This window comes from Silurus aristotelis (genome assembly GCF_946808225.1).
Source record: "Silurus aristotelis genome assembly, chromosome: 12".
Taxonomy (NCBI): Eukaryota; Metazoa; Chordata; class Actinopteri; order Siluriformes; family Siluridae; genus Silurus; species Silurus aristotelis.
In genome coordinates this window covers 24,692,240-24,709,626 of record NC_139585.1, presented here as the reverse complement: position 1 = coordinate 24,709,626, position 17,387 = coordinate 24,692,240, and the positions used below count along the sequence as shown (strand labels likewise).

Below are 17,387 nucleotides of genomic sequence, written 5' to 3'. Positions count from 1 at the left end.
GCCGGAAACTAGGGTTGTACTCGCATTCCTTGTCGCCGATCTTTATGTAACTGGAGGAAACCAGTAAAACGGGTGTGCTACAATTGTCTCACAGACCCTCCTACATTTATAACAAAACATCTCGTCTCGAGAATCGCTTTATGAAAAAATTAATGCGAAACTTACTAGCTCCTATGTTTAATGGTATACAGTAAATCTCTGGAAAAGTGGGGGGCTTTCTCCTGAATGAATTCTACTTAGATTTTCACAACACTTACCGCCCTTTCTTGATTGTTTCTCTACCGAGCAAGGGCCCAAGCACAGGATCAACAGTCTCCTCCAGGTTTTCAATGAGGACGACCTCACCTGCAGATAAGGCCCTCTCGATCGAGTCTAGATACCTGAATAGAAAGAACGGATGCCATTAAGAGGAATGAAAAGAAAATACATTTTTCCAAATTGCACTCTACTATAACAGCTAGTTTTGTTTGTTACCCTCTTTGTCCAATCCTAATGACCTGAAGGTCATCTCCATATTTGTTCTTAATCCATTTAATCCCCTGCAGTTGGGGGTCCACCATGAGTGGCCAGCGCTCACAGCTGGTTAAGATTGTGGCATTCTCAGTGGACATCCGATCAGCCGGAAGCCCTTCGTTCTGCCAGGCGGCGAGATCGGCATCGTCCATTAGCATAGACAGAGGGTCCAGACCTGGTGTGACTGGTATAGGCACCTGGTGGAAAAAAAATAATCTAAGCGAGTCATGACACTGGGTTTTGTTTCTAAGAATAAACAACAATGTTGGAAAAAATTAACTTCGACAAACATTATTAAGCTGCAGTCATTACAGGAAAGCTGCTGTTGGTGTCTAAGAGCGTAAGAGCAGCCTTGAGAAGGAATGCCAACAAGTTTAGGGGTAAACAGTTAACAAGATTTAACAGGCATTGAAATGAACCCACCGTAAGCTGGCTAAGATAAGGCCTCCAGTTATTATCCATTAGTTCGTGGCGATAGCGCTTGGTAAAATAGCCCAGATAAGAAACAAACGCGGTGATGAGAAGAACATCTCCACACAGGGTTTTCTCCTGGTGCTTAAAGTTTGCCACTGCCTCGGCCCAGCGCACGTTCTCCGATGCCAATCCTCCAACCTGCGAAGAGAGAACGATTTACTTTAATCGGATATGAATTTTATTTTGTAGCTGAGCCCATTGGTAACAGTTTAAAGAAAATTGTTCTGGAAACATCTTTTTAACTGGTTCCATGGTTGGCTCGGATTAGGAAAGAGTAACGACCTGAGAGTTAGCTCACGGGGCTTTGATTGACGGATCTATCCACCTGTCCGCTGTGCACGTTGTGTAATTAAGACCTAAACTGCCAAAATTACCTGAATGGACTTTTCCTCATCATCAAAATCTTCATAGGAATTCACTGGCTTCCAGAGGAGAACAAGGCAATAGTGCCAAAAAAACATATACGTGTGTGTGTGTGTGTGTGTGTGTGTGTGTGTGTGTGTGTGTGTGTGTGTGTGGTAGGTTCTCACCAGGCGGTTGGCAAGAGAAATTGTGCGTGCTGTGGTCTCGGCCTCTTGTTGGCACTTCAGCTTGTCTGCTGTGGCTTTCTCAAATTTTGCTGTCAGCTTCGCCAAGTTCTCATTAAGGAGCTGTCGGGGGAGAGGAGGAATAGAGGTTGTTAAAAGAAAGAGCGAGAGAAAAGAGAGAGAGGGAGACAAAAGGAAAGTAATGAACGCTACTAAACGCTATCTGCGTAAGAGAATAAACAAGGTATTTGTTTGGACTCTTTGCAGCCTTGAAAAGTTAGCGAAAGTGTTGGCGAATCCTCGCTGCAGCGATAATAACCAGAGGGACAAACATAACAAGCAGCTGGGAAAAAAATTTAATGAAATAAATAAATACATGCAGCTTTATCATTTTGAAATATTGAACTGAAAACATCTTCTGAATCGCTTCTGCAGAGGTAACAATGCTTCAAAAATGTCCCAGACGTAAAAAAGAGCCTCCCGGTAGAGGTGACTTACATTGATTTTTGCTTTAATGACGGAGAGTTTCTCCTGAGCAGAAGCTAGCTCCGCGTTCGCCTTGTTCAAGGCTTGTCTCTTGGGCTCCACTTCACAGTAAACCTCGTAGAACTTTACGATGTTGATCACCCAAGAGCAAAGGCCGGCCGCAGCGTTGGACTTTGCGGCCACCAGCTCCGGTTTAAACTCCGGGTCCTGCAGGTAGGGCTGGATGGCTTTCAGGCAGTTCTCGTGGATGTTCTCCTTGTTGAAATTGATCAGGGAGTCCAGGAAGGCATCGACTTTAGCCATCATGACTTTGGCTGCTTTCCAGCTTCGGTCTTTTGGAACTTTGCCAACAGGAGCCATTAGAACCATGACAGCGGCTGTCACGTTGGTGACGGCGGCCACAGGAGAGCCGAAGGACTTTAGCTCAGTCAGATTGTTCTAAATAGAAGAATGATGACATTGAAAAACTGTAACAAATATCAGCTTAACATCTCCATATTTATTTATTTTTTAATAAAGAGCATTTACTCTCAATTTAATGATTTTTGGAATGTTTGGTCTACAGACCAGCCTTTGAGTCACAAAAATGCATATACACAGAAAACTCAAACATTTGCATGTCAACAATGTTTTATCTGGTTGCTATGCTAATCCAGAAAATGCTAGGTTTGCTAATGATTTATTTTTTTTCTCTCACCATTACCGCCATCAGTCATCATTGGGCGCAGAATTTCAGTGTTTTCGGCACACTAATGATTTATTTAATCACCAAACTCACACCATGTGATAAGCAGATTACATTTAATCAAAGGTTCGCTTCGTGCAATTTCCCAAGAGTAATTGATATGACACTTTTTTTGGGGCATCATTTAGCAGGTACTATACAACTGAATAAATAAATATTCTTGTCTGAAGCAGCAAAAAAAGCAGGAGTGGAAAAGAAAATGACACTGTGCTGGTGTCTTGCCAATTAGCAAATGAGCCGCATGAGGGGAGGGAGGGAGAGAGAGAGAGAGAGAGAGAGAGAGAGAGAGAGAGAGAGAGAGAGAGAGAGAGAGAGAGAGAGAGAGAGAGAGAGAGAGAGAGAGATTATATAAACTCAAAAGACACCTCTTCAAGCATTTCTAACTAGGTGTAGGTTCATGATTATATTCAGTTTCCTTTTCTTTTTTCAATCTATTTAAGATTCAGCAGTGACGATTACAGACACACATGGCCAAAAGTATGTGGACACCTCACAATAAGATTAGCTTTCTAAACATCCTATTTCACATTTAGTCCCTGTTCGCTCTTATATAAACCTTAACTCTTCTTGGAAGATGTTCTACCAGATTTTGGAGTGTGTTCGTGGAGATCTGTGGGGATTCATTAAGTCGCACTGGTGTTAGTAAAGTCAGGTACTTAAGTAGGGTGAGGTGAGGAGGCCTGGGGTCCACTCAAGATCTTTAACTCCAAACTATGTAAATCATATCTTCATAGAGCTGGCTTTGTGTGCAGGGGCATTGCCATCCGGAAGAGGTTTGGGTCTCCTAGTTCAAGTGAAGGGAAAATCTCATGCTACTGCATCCAAAGACATCCTAAATACAATTGTGTGCCTTCAACTTTGTGGTAACAGTTTGGAGTAGAACCACACCTAGCTGGAATAGTCAGGGGTCCCAATACTTTTGTCCATATAGTGTATTAATAAGCATGACTTCAAATACTTTTAGAAATCCTGTCAGAGTTCAGCTTAGATTAGCAATTTGGAAAGATTAGTTGAAGTTATAGCCATTTAATGTAACTTACTATCACTTTAGCTTAGGCTACATTGCCCATGTGACTAACATTAGCATCAAGCACTCATGAGTTTGACTAACAAATACTTCCAGTGAACCAACAGGGTTAGCTAAGCTAGCTGGCCAGGCTTAGCATCAATGAAACATGATTTAAAAGAGTATTACAAAAATTCTGTTCACATGTTAGCTAGCTGGCAAGCATTCGGGATCTAAATATAAATTATAAAGTCCTCTGAGGATTTCTGTCATGTTAGCTAGCTTGCTAGGGACAGCTGTGAAAATACACGATCCAGCTAGTTTCCTTAAAAAAAAAAAAAAGCTAGTTAACATAAGGAACAGCATATCCCTGTTTCCATATGGTTTCCAGTTATCTTCAAATCATGTTCAGAGCTGCTCGATATAGATTCGATGCGAAATAGAGTAAAAGTGTTGTCATATGCTAGCATACGGAGGCACTTGTGTGTATAATTGATCATCGTAAAGAAAATATTTATTGTATTTATGTTGAATAGTCAAGTAAGTACAACTTGTCACGTGTACCTTTAACTTTCATTCAGCGTTACCGCTTGTTTACATCAGAACTGTGCTACTTGCTCTCTACAGTTTGGTTTTCTCAGCTTGTGGGTAAAGCTGCCAAAATATACACCATATGAACAAAAGTATAGGGACCCCTGTCTTTTCCAGCCAGATGTGGTTCTTTAACAAACTGCTACCATAAAGATGGAGGCACAAAACTCTATAGGATGTCTTTGGTTGCAGTAGCTTTAAATTTTTCCTTCACTTCAGCTAGGAGACCCAAACCTTTTCTAGCATTATAATGCCCCTGTGCCAAAAGCCCACGCCATGAAGGCATGCTTTACATGGGTTGAAATCGAAGATCTCCTGCTATAGAGCTCTGACCTCAACCCTCAAACACCTTTAAGATGATTTAAAGTTATTTAACAGCAAATGGGGATTAAATGAGGAATGGGATGGTTAGAAAAAGCTTATACCAATTGTATGATGAAGTGTCCACAATCTTTTGTCCGTATTGTAAGGACATACTGTAACAAGCCCAAAAAGTTTCATGATTAAGTCTCAGTGTGTATAGTTTCAGGCCCTGACCATTTGTTCTTTTTAATATTGGGTTTATAGAGTCAATAAATTGTAAAAAAAAAAAAAAAAAAGTCAATAAATTGAAATAAAAAAGGAGAATTAGGGCATTAATAGCACTTTTAACTACTAACCAATCAGATTTATGGACTGAACAATGCTGAGATATAAGGAAATGGAGAATATAAAAAAGGATTTTGTAGCAACTATAACATGAACAAATAAATGATTACTTTGTCCTTAGTTTATAATGACAAATAATATTTTGCCACATAGGATTTGAACCTGAGGTAAAGATATACTACCATGTCCTAACTTGTTTGCATGTAAAAACCCTTTATAGCAATTCCATAACTCTGAGCCAAATTGTAGGAAAAAAATGTTGTGTTGCGTTTAACCTTGTTAAGTGTGTTGAGAGCATCCTGGGCTGCTATGAGAGCAGGCTCAGCCTTGGCCAAATCCGTCTCGCAGTCCCTCTGCTTTCTGCCTACCACTTCGGCGATGCTGGCCACCTTCTGCTCCTCCTCATCAGCCACAGCCTTCTCTCGGCTCACCTTCTCAGTCTCCACCCCCACCACCTGAATTAGCTTGTCTGCATCCTCGTTCTTCTGCTTCAGGTCCACCTCCTGGGCAGCCAACTTGGCCTTCAGGTCATCCACCTACCAAAGGACAACATGACATGGACAACATCCATGAGAAACACCTTCTCATGGAAGTGTGTATATGCGTGTATGTGTATATTTATTTATATATATATATATATATATATATATATATATATATATATATATATATATATATATATATATATATATATATATATATATATATATATATATATTACACACATATACACACACACAAATATTAGGGCTGTCCAAATGAACTCGTTAATTACCTTTTTTTTAAAAATATAAATAAATAGAAAAGAAGAGGAAATTAAAACCGTCCGTGTGGAAACATAGCAAAAGTTCCTTTTGGTGTCCTGATGATTTATATCATTTAAAATACCATAATTACTTTAAAACATTTACATGAATCATCCATATTTGTCCAGGTCCATTTTGATAAGAGTATCAAAAACTATTAAAGGTACATTTAGAACAGATAAAAATGTAAATATGTTGAATATTTTAATAGTTTGACATCATGTTAGACACATGGCGTGTTAGACACATGGCGCTTCTCCACCTTCCACTTGAGGAGCCCCACAGGTGCTCAATAGAATTTGGGTCTGAAACATACTTGGCCACCCCATTACCTTCACCTGCAGCTTCATTAGCAAAGGAGTTGTCATCTTGGCGGTGTGTTTGGGGTCATTGTTATGTTGGAAAACTGTCGTTCAGCCCAGTTTCTGAAGGGAATACATCATGTTCTGCTTCAGAATGTCACAGTACATGTTGTAATTCTTGTTTCCCCTCAAAGAACCGCAGCTCCCCAGTACCAGCAGCACTCATGCAGCCCCAGACCATAATGCTGCCACCACCATGCTTTACTGTAAGCAAGACACACAATTTTCTTGGTCCTCCTCACCAGGGTATCACACATGCTGGACACCATCTGAGCCAAACAAGTTTATCTTAGTTTTATCAGACCACAGGACATGGTTCCAGTAATTAATGCTCTTGGACAGATTGTCTTTAGCAAACTGTTTGCGAGCTTTTTTTTAATCCAGCTTTGGAAGAGGCTTCCTAATGGGATGACGGCCATGCAAACCGTCTTTATTAAACAGACAGCACTCATGCTTCTGTTTTTTGGAAACAACTTCTGCACCTGACACACAGCATGAGGACTCAACTTCTTTTATAGACCCTTGTGAGGCCTGTTCTGAGGGAAACCCATCCTGGAAAACCTCTGTATCACCCTGGCCACTGTGCTGTGTTACCGATCTTTTTGCAGCCTCGGCCATCTTTGTGGAGAGCAACAATTTTAATTCTCAAATCCTCAGAGAGTCTTTGCTATGAGGTGCAATGTTAAACGTCCAGTGTTCAGTATGTGAGAATTGTATTCAAAGCACCACATTTTAACCGATTAGGACATGTGGCTTTGCATGGTTACATGACATACAGCCATTATCCCTTAGGGTGTACTCACTTTTGTTGTAGAGTTATTTTCAGAGAACAGTAGATTTTGGTTAGGGTAAGCTGCACATTGACTATTCTAAAACATATCCAAGTTTCATTTCTAAAGTATTATGCCTTCAGAAGATATACTTCAAATATTGCTGAAATGTGAGGGGTGTACTGTATATAGTGTGTGCCTTATGTGCTACTGTAATGGTGATGTGAATCAATCGAGAGACGCTTATGTTTCTTTAAAGGATTATAACATCAGTGGTCCCGCATGCTGACTCTCTCCCTTAGACGTGATACCGATACTAATTGACCAAGCTTTCTCTGTTACAATCCTTATCCAGCTGTTAATCTTCAATATGAATCTTCAATAAACCTCAGCAGCGGCATGGGGACGATTCAGAATGCTAGAGGGAGGGGAGAAAACTTGCATATCTAGCACATTCGGTTGTTTTATGCAATTCGATTCTTTTTTCCACTTCGTTTTTCTAGTAGTTTATTTGTTTACTATTTAACTAGTTTGCAGCTAAGTGTCAAGTATCCTTGTTTGCCTGGCAAAGTATGGAAACGTTTTTCGAGAGACATATGCACATTTGTTTCTATGCAAGTAGGTCGTTTAATGCTATGAAGATTTACTTTGACCAAATATATAAAGGTCCAGATGTTCAACTTTATTTACAATGAAAAACCCTCCTTTAACATGATTAACAGCTTTACACACTCTGGGCATCTGGGCAGTTCGTTTCTCCGAACATTCAGCGGGATTACTTCGCTGTGTCTCTTGTAAAACTTGCCGAAGGTCTTCTTCACTAGTTGTACTTTTCTTTCTGACTTTGCAATCCAGTTCATCGGAGAGCAGATCAATAGGATTTAGGTGACTGCGCAGGCTGTTTCATAATAGATAACACTTCAGGCAACTGTTCCTCCTCGAAATAACGCCTACAGAGTTTGGACGTATATTTCAGGTCATTATTTTTTTTAAACGTTGAATTTGGTTCCAGTTAGCGAGTTAAAGAATGGAATCGTAGCCATGTTGGTTTAGTATTCCTTTAACCCAGAATAAGTTTGCAATCCATTTCCTGCTCCAAAACAACCCCAAACCATTAACCTTCCATCTGCTAACATCTCTCCAGTTCTTCACCTTACATACAATCTTCTGCTGGAGCCAAAAATGTCACATTTTCAACTAAACTTTCTTCCAATCATTCACTGTTCAATTCTTATGTGTTTTGTATCTAGTTTGTTCACCTAGAACATTTTTAAAGGAACATGTATGTGTCTCAAAAACAGTAACATTATTGACAGATACTGCATCTTTTTTTGCGAAAAGCTTTGCGAAAGACAGTGTCTGTTACACGGTGTAACGGGTGAAATATGTTGTGGCTCCTTTAAGAGCAGAGCGGTATTTTGGGAATAGCCTGCCGCCGCATTTTTTCCGGTATTACTGCATGTGTGCAAGACCGAGGAATATGTCCTTATTTTCTGATGCTCATTTCTGAGTTTCTTTGACTAACCCATAACGCTGTTGCCAAGAAAGAAAAAAAAAAGCACAAGTTTGGAAACCTGTCTGTGCTTTTATGATTTCTGTTGTAACTGGAGTTAGCGAGCTCTCCCTTCACCCAGACTCAACGCGTTACAACGGCTTGTATCTAAACAGTAGCCGACCAAGAAAGTAATTGTTCACTGTCTTCCTCCTTCCTTTTACAACTATTTCTCTTGAGAGTTTATCTTTTGGCATCGTTGTGCATTTAAAAAACACCCGATGGAAGTTTTTTCTCCCGATGCCGTGCAGCTCAGAACACAGGTGAGGTGCGTTTTTTCGTTTCCGTTCGGAAATTTCATTGGTCTAATGTTATGGAGTTCAGTTTTTCGGCTTGAAGTTTGTGAAAAACCCAGGAAAAATCCATAAATTAGCCGCTTCGTTGTTTAAGCCGCGGGGTTCAAAACGTGGGAAAAAAGTAGCAGCTTATAGTCCGAAAAATACGGTAAGTATTCAAGTGATCCAATCAGATCACAAGATGGGTAGAAAACATGGAGAAAAAAAACTTTGAGGACCAAACTAAAGTGCTAGCAAGAAAATATGATGAAAATAAATAATAATGATAAAAAAAAATAAATAAATAAATACATAATAATAATAAATGAAATGTTGAATCCAGAATTTTGTTTCTTTTCATTTTAATTAATGCACCAGTTCAATGCGACCAAAAACAAGCACACAGTTTAACATCCCACTAATTGTGACTGTGTGAAGTCACACATGCAGCTTGACATTTGATCGATTTCCTGCTTCTAAAAGCCTCTACAGCAGAGACAAACAACAACCTCATTTCCAGAGTGTTTATTGTATGTGCGTATATCAGGGGCTTTTTTTTTTTTTTTTTTTTTAAGCACAAAAGGCGATCACTTGTTTGTTTCTAAAAGAAAACCAGCAAGGATAAAGGTCTTACTTGGTCAAAAAAAATTCTTTCGGAAACTGTTGCTGGTGGTCTGAACAAATTCGATTGATAGCGAAGCCTTGGTAGAGCAACGTTTCACCACTGCTAGCATGTCCTTTATTTCCCAAACAGTGGGAACATTAATTCCTTATAGGGAATCGCCATGAATTTCAATATGTTAGACTGATTGCTAAACACACTGGCTACAAACACTGAACTCATTCTAATGTAGTGAACACAGTTTCTACATTGGGCGTATGGTAATTTAAAGGTATGATGCTGATAATAGTTATAATCATAATAATAATCATCGCTATCATACATTTATAAACAAACAAACAAACAAACAAACAAATAAACTCTACAGTACATGCATATGTGCTGCATTCCGCTTTTGCAGTCAAACTTTGTATAAAAATACACACGCAATATATATACAGTGTGTGTGTATATATACACACTATACATACATACACACAGACACACTCTGCATAATCATATACTGTGTAATTTATTTATACAGTAGGGTTTATTTTTTATGTGGATGATGATAATAATAATAATATTAATAATAGTCGTCATCAGCATCACCATCAACAGCAAAAGCAGCGGCTAAATAAATCAATCAATCAATCAATCAATCCTACAGTATATATAGCATACACTATATACATATATGATGCATTCCAATTTTGCATTCAAATATTATTATTATTATTATTATTATTTATTATTATTATTATTATTGTTGTAAATTTTCTCATTAAAACAAATAAACCCTACAGTATAAACAAAGCACACGATACAGCATGTGTGTGTGTTTGTGTGTGTGCATTAGTATAATAATAATAATAATAATAATAATAATACCATTTCTTCTTTTATGAGTTTTCCTCCAAAATTCCAGTACATATGCTCTAAGCTCTATTTGTCACAAGCATCATAATCATTAAAAATAAAATAAAATGAATTTGTCATTATCATCTAATTGCATCTCCAGAGCTTATGAATAACAGATGAATTCAAATTGTATTTATGTTTATTTTTTTAATTTTTTCCTATCTGAGAAATGAGAAATGAGTGCTTTGTCATTTTTAATTGATAACGGTGAAAAGAAGAAAAAAAACAATAGCGAGAAGAAGGGCTGCTGTAAATATGATTGATGCGGATGCTTTAATAGACGAAGCCTTTCCGAATTGCTGAACGTTTGATACGGCCATTTTCCACCGCGCACCGTCAGAGAAGGAAAAGTCAATCAGAGGAGAGAATTGCAATGGAGTAATTAGCTACACAACTGCCATCAGCAACAATCTAAAGCAGCATGATGTACAAACCAGACCGCACAAATTGTTAGATGAGTAAAGTGTAAAAAGAAAAAAGAAAAGTTGCTCTGCAATCTTAACTCTTCTCAAGGTACACGAGGAATCAAAAGCGGCTTCCCTTTTTTTTTTTTCCGCTTCCGAATGAGCTGATTAGTCAGGAGAAAATGAGACGTCTGGGACGAACTACCTTCGAGGTAGCGGAATGGCGAAACACACAAAAATCAAGTTGCTATCGTGTGGGTAATTAAACAGATGAATAGGAGGTAGAGATGATGGAGTACTAATTGCTAGCGAAGCACAGTCAGAAAGCGCACTTCAAGTCCCACTTCATCCGAGTTTCTCCCTCTTCGCCCTCGAACCGCATGAAATAGCTATAATGATCCCACTTCGGCAGAAGAAAAGGTACTCGGAGAGCCGCGTGCATTCGGTGCAGAGGCTGCAGATTTTTTCGGTAAAAAAAAACAAAACAAAAAAAAAAAAACAAGAAAAGCGGATCAGACCAGATTGACCTCTGTTTCGCGCCGTTCTCAAAAATGAGCGACAATTCAAAGATAACCGCGTTTACGCGACCGCGCTACTCGACTAACGTTTTGGGAGGAAAAGGTGTTCCACGGCTAATAGAGCGGCCTGATCCGTTTTTTTTCATAGCCGAGTCGAAACCTGCACTTTTTTTTCAAGCCCCAAAAACTTTAATCGAAGCAACGCGGCCTCATAGTACGCCTAAAGCGATAGACCGGTATTACACAATCTAATAATGGCTCTAATAAATGGATCTAATAAAAAATAACCTGGCAAAAATCCATATGAAGTCTCGGGCATGCGAGTAGGGAGCAACTCGTTTGCATCAATATCCACTAATTACATGTTGCGGCGGTCCCACTTCAATAAAGCCGACGTGCCGCAAAGCCAATAAACTTTCTCGCTCATTAACACCCACTTCTTGTTTTCCGTAGCCATCACTCCTGACCCCGCCCTCTTTCTGACTCTTCTTTCTTTCGCCGTCGATTCCCCCGACGTCCATCCAAACAAGACACTCCGGGGGGCATCGATCTTTCTCGACACGATCGAGCGTTTCGAATCAGTTTCGAATCAAACACCCCACCGACACACACACACAAACCCCCATCCCATTCCCACAACCGTTTCACTCTAAGAAGTGCATGCAAATGAGATCCCTGAATCGCTCCAGTCTCGAAAAAAAAAGCTTAGCGTAGAGAGGCCCGAACACGCCGCCCCTGAAGCCATTAGTTGGGATTGAAAAGAGAGTCTGGACCGCTGGGAATTCACACCCACCTGCTACTACCTGGCAACAAGCTGCTTAGAAAAGCCGGAGTGAGGCTGATAACACACATGAAGCCACACAAATCCGATACGACATTGAGGGGATAAACCACGACGGAGGATGTTTCCAAGTTCTAGAAGCCTTTTATTAAACATTATTAACCTTATGCAAAATAGCATGCTGCGGTCGACACAGGAGATGGAATTCATTTCAGTGACCCTTTCTGACTTTTTTTTTTATGCACATAGTGTACAATATGGAGCGTACAGAATCGAGAACGACTGACCCCCTACTCTTCCAGGACCAGTATGGACAACTCCAACTCGGACCACGTAAAGCTCATTCCATTGTGTCTTTATAAACAGATATCTATGAAGTAGGGATGCTAAGATTCACCACCTGCGATGTGATACGTCTATTTTGAAAAGTGTGCATCTGATAGTTGGCATATCCCTATGAATCTTTTTTTTTTTTTTTATATTTGCATCGGTAAAAAACGATTTTTTACATATAATTATTAGAAGATCATCTGTATGTACACTGTATTTAACGTTTGTACAGTTGTACATACATTGTACATTTTTATATCACATATTCTAATCACATATTGTGCCTCACACACATCCAGCACTAATTTAACTACTCGTATATGTTCATATATACACCGATCAGGCATAACATTGTGACCACCTGCCTAATATTGTGTTGGTCCACCTTTTGTTGCCAAAAACAGTCCTGATCCGTCGAGCATCAACTTCTTCTGCCGTTTGAGCTACCGGAGCTCGCCTGTTGGATAGGACCACAAGGCCCAGCCTTCGCTCCCTTACGCGCCTCGGCCGCCCAAGACCCTGTTCACCGCTTTTCCTTCTTTAGACCACTTTTAATTGATACTGACCACTGCAGACCAGGAAAATCCCACAATAGCTGCAGTTTTGGAGATGCTCTGACCCAGTCGTCTAGCCGTCTCAATTTGGCCCTCGTCAAACTCGCTCAAATCCTTACACTTGCCCATTTTTCCTGCTTCTAAAACATCACCTTTGAGGACAAAAAGTTTACTTGCTGCCTGAAATATCCCACCCACTTACAGGTGCCATGATGAAAAAATAATTAGTGTTACTTGATCACTAGTCATAATCTTATAAACTGCCCAGAGCCTTTATATTTATTTGCTGTACATTTATCCACATATATATTTATTTACATTTAAAAAAATGTTAATTTAAAGATTTTTAATTTTTTACTTGTCATATACACATTCATAAGGAGTACGACATGCAGTGAAATGCTTTATATATGTGTGTGTGTGTGTGTGTGTGTGTGTGTGTGTGTATATATATATATATATATACTGCTCAAACAAATAAAGAGAACACTTAAACAACACAATGTAACTCCAAATCATTTCACCCTTCTGTGAAATCAAAATGCCCACTAAGGAAGCAACAATGATTGACAATCAATTTCGCATGCTGTTGTGCAAATGGAATAGACAACAGGTGGAAATTATAGGCAATTAGCAAGACACCACCAATAAAGGAGTGGTTCTGCAGGTGGTGACCACAGACCACTTCTCAGTTCCTATGCTTTCTGGCTGATGTTTTTGTCACTTTTAAATGCTGGCAGTGCTTTCACTCTAGTGGTAGCATAAGACGGAGTCTACAACCCAGACAAGTGGCTCAGGTAGTGCAGCTCACCCAGGATGGCACATCAATGTGAGCTGTGGCAAGACGGTTTGCTGTGTCTGTCAGCGTAGTGTCCAGAGCATAGAGGCGCTACCAGGAGACAGGCCAGTACATCAGGAGACGTGGAGGAGGCTGTAGGAGGGCAACAACCCAGCAGGAGGACCGATGTCCACAGGTGGGGGTTGTGCTTATAGCCCAACACCATGCAGGGCGTTTGGCATTTGCCAGAGAACACCAAGATTGGCAAATTCGCCACTGGCACCCTGTGCTCTTCACAGATGAAAGCAGATTCACACTGAGCACATGTGACAGACGTGACAGAGTCTGGAGACGCCATGGAGAACGATCTGTTGCCTGCAACATCCTCCAGCATGACTGGTTTGGCAATGGGTCAGTAATGGTGTTGGGTGACATTCCTTTGGAGGGCCGCACAGCCCTCCATGTGCTCACCAGAGGTAGCCTGACTGCCATTAGGTACCGAGATGAGATCCTTAGACCCCTTGTGAGACCATATGCCGGTGCGGTTGGCCCTAGGTTCCTCCTAATGCAAGACAATGCTAGACCTCTTGTAGACCTCATCTATCTATCTATGCTTTAGTTTTATTATTTAAAAAGCACCACTGTGAATATGGCAATCACAACACTACGGAGACCGAAGCGTGTCCTGAGAGTCACATAGAATAGAGATTAACATGGCAGAGGTAGAGCTGCATCTTCCTGGAGACAGAACAGCAAAAGAACCTCTGTTTTTCTATTTAGAAGACACTTAAGGTAATGTATTATCCTCTGTCTAACCCAATAAAACTGATCTATCTAAACCGTATTGAATTGAATGGCATTGTATATTTTTTTCACTGCATTGTATCAGAACAAATCGGAATCGGATCCGCACTGCATCGCAATAGGGGTGAATCGCATCGCATTGATAGCTGCTTTATATGTATCCTTAATGTATCATTGGCTATGCATTGGACTCGGTTACGGAGATGCACATTCCTATTATGAATCCAGAAATACAATTACGTCAGTCTTCAGTTTATTTCTTATGAAAGCTTATTTCAGTAAATGAGAACCGGAAAGCCGGTGATGGACTATACGGTGAGGTACAATGCCACACGTGTCGTTGCATTCGTTCAATAGGATTTCCCAGACACGCTCTCGTTCAAATTATGCTGGGCATCGCAAAAGGACCACATCTATCCTGAAACACTGACATCACTAGGCTTAAAAAAATCTATTTCAATGGATATTAATTTAGCCCGGTGATTGTTGTTTTGCTGAGTGTGTAAGCTGATGATACGCTATATAGCATGGATATAAGTATTAAGACACCTGACTTTTCCAGCCATTTGCGGGTCTTCCCAAACTGTTACTACAAAGTTGGAGGTACACAATTATATCGGATGTCTTTAGATGCATTAGTATAAAATTATTCTTTTAGTTGAACTAAGAGACATAAACCTGTTCCAGCATAACAACTCGATTGCTGCTGTTGCTGTATTGCACAAATTATTTTCTAAATGTTTACAAGTACACTTTTATTTATAGTTCTCTTTTTTTTACAAATTATAAGTAGGTAAACTGGTCAGCGCTATTTATATCTCTTCTGCACGTTCTTGTACTGTGTTTGCGTGGTCTTTTGTTTTACATTTACATTTGCGGCATTTAGCAGACGCCCTTATCCAGAGCGACGTACAAAAGTGCTTTGAGTCTCTAGTAATGAATAAATCTACACTGGTATGCAAGATTACAAACTTAATATAAATATAACTCTTGAATTCTACAAGGCAAACTTGGAAAGTGCTAATTTAAGTGTTTCATGAAGAGGAAGGTCTTCAACCGCCGCTTGAAGATAGTCAGGGACTCCGCTGTACGGACATCTAGGGGAAGTTCATTCCACCACCTCGGTGCCAGAACAGAGAAGAGCCTTGAGGTATACTTACTTCTCTTTCTGATAGAAGGTGGTACCATTCGAGCAGTGCTGGAGGATCTCAGACAGCGTGGTGCAGTGCGTGGTGTGATGAGGTCTCTGAGGTAAGATGGTGCTGGTCCATTTTTGCCCTTGTAGGCAAGCTTCAGTGTTTGAAATCTGATACGTGCAGCTACTGGAAGCCAGTGAAGGGAGCGCAGCAGTGGGGTGGTGTGGGAGAACTTGGGCTGATTGAACACAAGTCGTGCAACTGCGTTTTGGATCATTTGCAGTGGACGAATAGCGTTCAGAGGAAGACCTGCCAGCAGAGAGTTGCAGTAGTCCAGTCTTGGCTGAACATGATGTACTTTATAGGGACTTAGTACATGTAGTACATGGTAATGCCCATAATTTAACTTAAGAAGAAATAAGTGTAATCGGTACTTCAACTTTTACCAGAGACTTTAAAAACATTTAAGTAGCCATTACAACCACCTGTCTGAGTGTGATGCTGGTAACTGGACTTTCCATCAAATTCATATATTAATACAAAACAAATTTTAAAGTTTGTTACTAAATAAATGTATCCCGGCTGAACAACCACCATACAGAACACAAGCAGAGAAAAGATGATGGTGATCATGTGATCATGACTCCCTCTGTCTCATACACATGCTTTGCTCGTTGTTAGCTTCGTATGCTAGCATACATCTGTGGCGCGTGAGAGCCAGTAAATGATACACCAACGGTAGGTTGAAAAAGCCGTGCATTGACAGGAAATAGGTCGATGGGCTAAAAAAAAATCTTGTTCATGTCACCAAATAGATTTAAACTCTCTGTTTTGAAAATGGAAGAAGTAGAAAGTACAGATATTTGTGTAAAACATTTAATGAGTGAAAAATATATAGTGAAGTAAAATACCGATACCGGAAAAATCTACTTAAGTACAGTAACAAAGTATTTGTATTTCATTACCTTCCACCTCTGCATCAGCTATATATGTAGTTGGAATGACAACAAAGGCTTCTTGACTTCACTTGAGCTCTATAAAGATTTGGATTTCATGGCATGGAGTCCAAATCACACTGGAAGATCTTGAATGACCTACTCTGACCTTAACCTCATTGGAGAGCTTTGAATGAACGAATGAATTGGAGAGGATGAATTGGAACGCTGACCTGCACACCAGGCTGACTCACCTCACCTACATCAGTACTTGATTTTACTAACCCCCTTGTACCCCTCTCCACAAGCACACTCCAGAATCTAGTGGAACATCTTCCCAGACGACTAGAGGTCATTATGTCAGCAAATTGACACAAAAGCACAAATCAATCTTGGTCAGGTGTCCACAAACATTTCTCCATATACTGTATAATATATCTGTAATCTGAAACTAGGTGTTTTAAAGTGACCCAGACCTTGCAGGTAGATAGGAAGGACAAAGGACGTACCTGCGCCGAGGTGCTGTTGAGCTTCTGAAGGCCATTTTCTAGTCGCTCCATCTTCATGCTGAGGTCTTTCCTCTTGAGAGCCAGCAGGTTCCTGTAGAGTTTGATCTGCTCTAGGTAGGACTTGGGGGTAGTGTAGTTGTATCGCCGGTCATTGACCAGGTAGTCCTTAGAGATTTTGTTGACGCTGACGTGGACGTACGCCATAAACTTACTCACAGAGTCCTTCACTTGTGGCTAAGAAACACATGTGGGGGGAGAAAAAAAGGAAAGAAAATCTCATTTCCATCCAAGCGCAAAAGAACAACACCTTGCCAGAGGTGTCAATCCATTCCATTCTGATCATCATTTCATTACCTTCCAA

The 17,387-nt window shown here is 40.2% G+C and overlaps 1 protein-coding gene across 1 annotated transcript in view; it reads right to left on the bottom strand.

Moving 5' to 3' along the window:
* dnah9 (dynein, axonemal, heavy chain 9) overlaps positions 1-17,387 on the bottom strand; it is a 145,416-nt gene that overhangs the window by 43,551 nt on the left and 84,478 nt on the right. The window contains exons 48-55 of the mRNA XM_083556808.1: positions 17,027-17,260; positions 5,266-5,526; positions 2,013-2,438; positions 1,518-1,637; positions 937-1,125; positions 475-710; positions 258-380; positions 1-50 (exon numbers count right to left, since the gene is read on the bottom strand). The exon at positions 1-50 is cut by the window's left edge and continues 155 nt beyond it. Of these exons, the coding sequence (XP_083412934.1) occupies positions 1-50; positions 258-380; positions 475-710; positions 937-1,125; positions 1,518-1,637; positions 2,013-2,438; positions 5,266-5,526; positions 17,027-17,260 (1,639 nt within the window). The remainder of the gene's footprint in view (positions 51-257; positions 381-474; positions 711-936; positions 1,126-1,517; positions 1,638-2,012; positions 2,439-5,265; positions 5,527-17,026; positions 17,261-17,387) is intronic.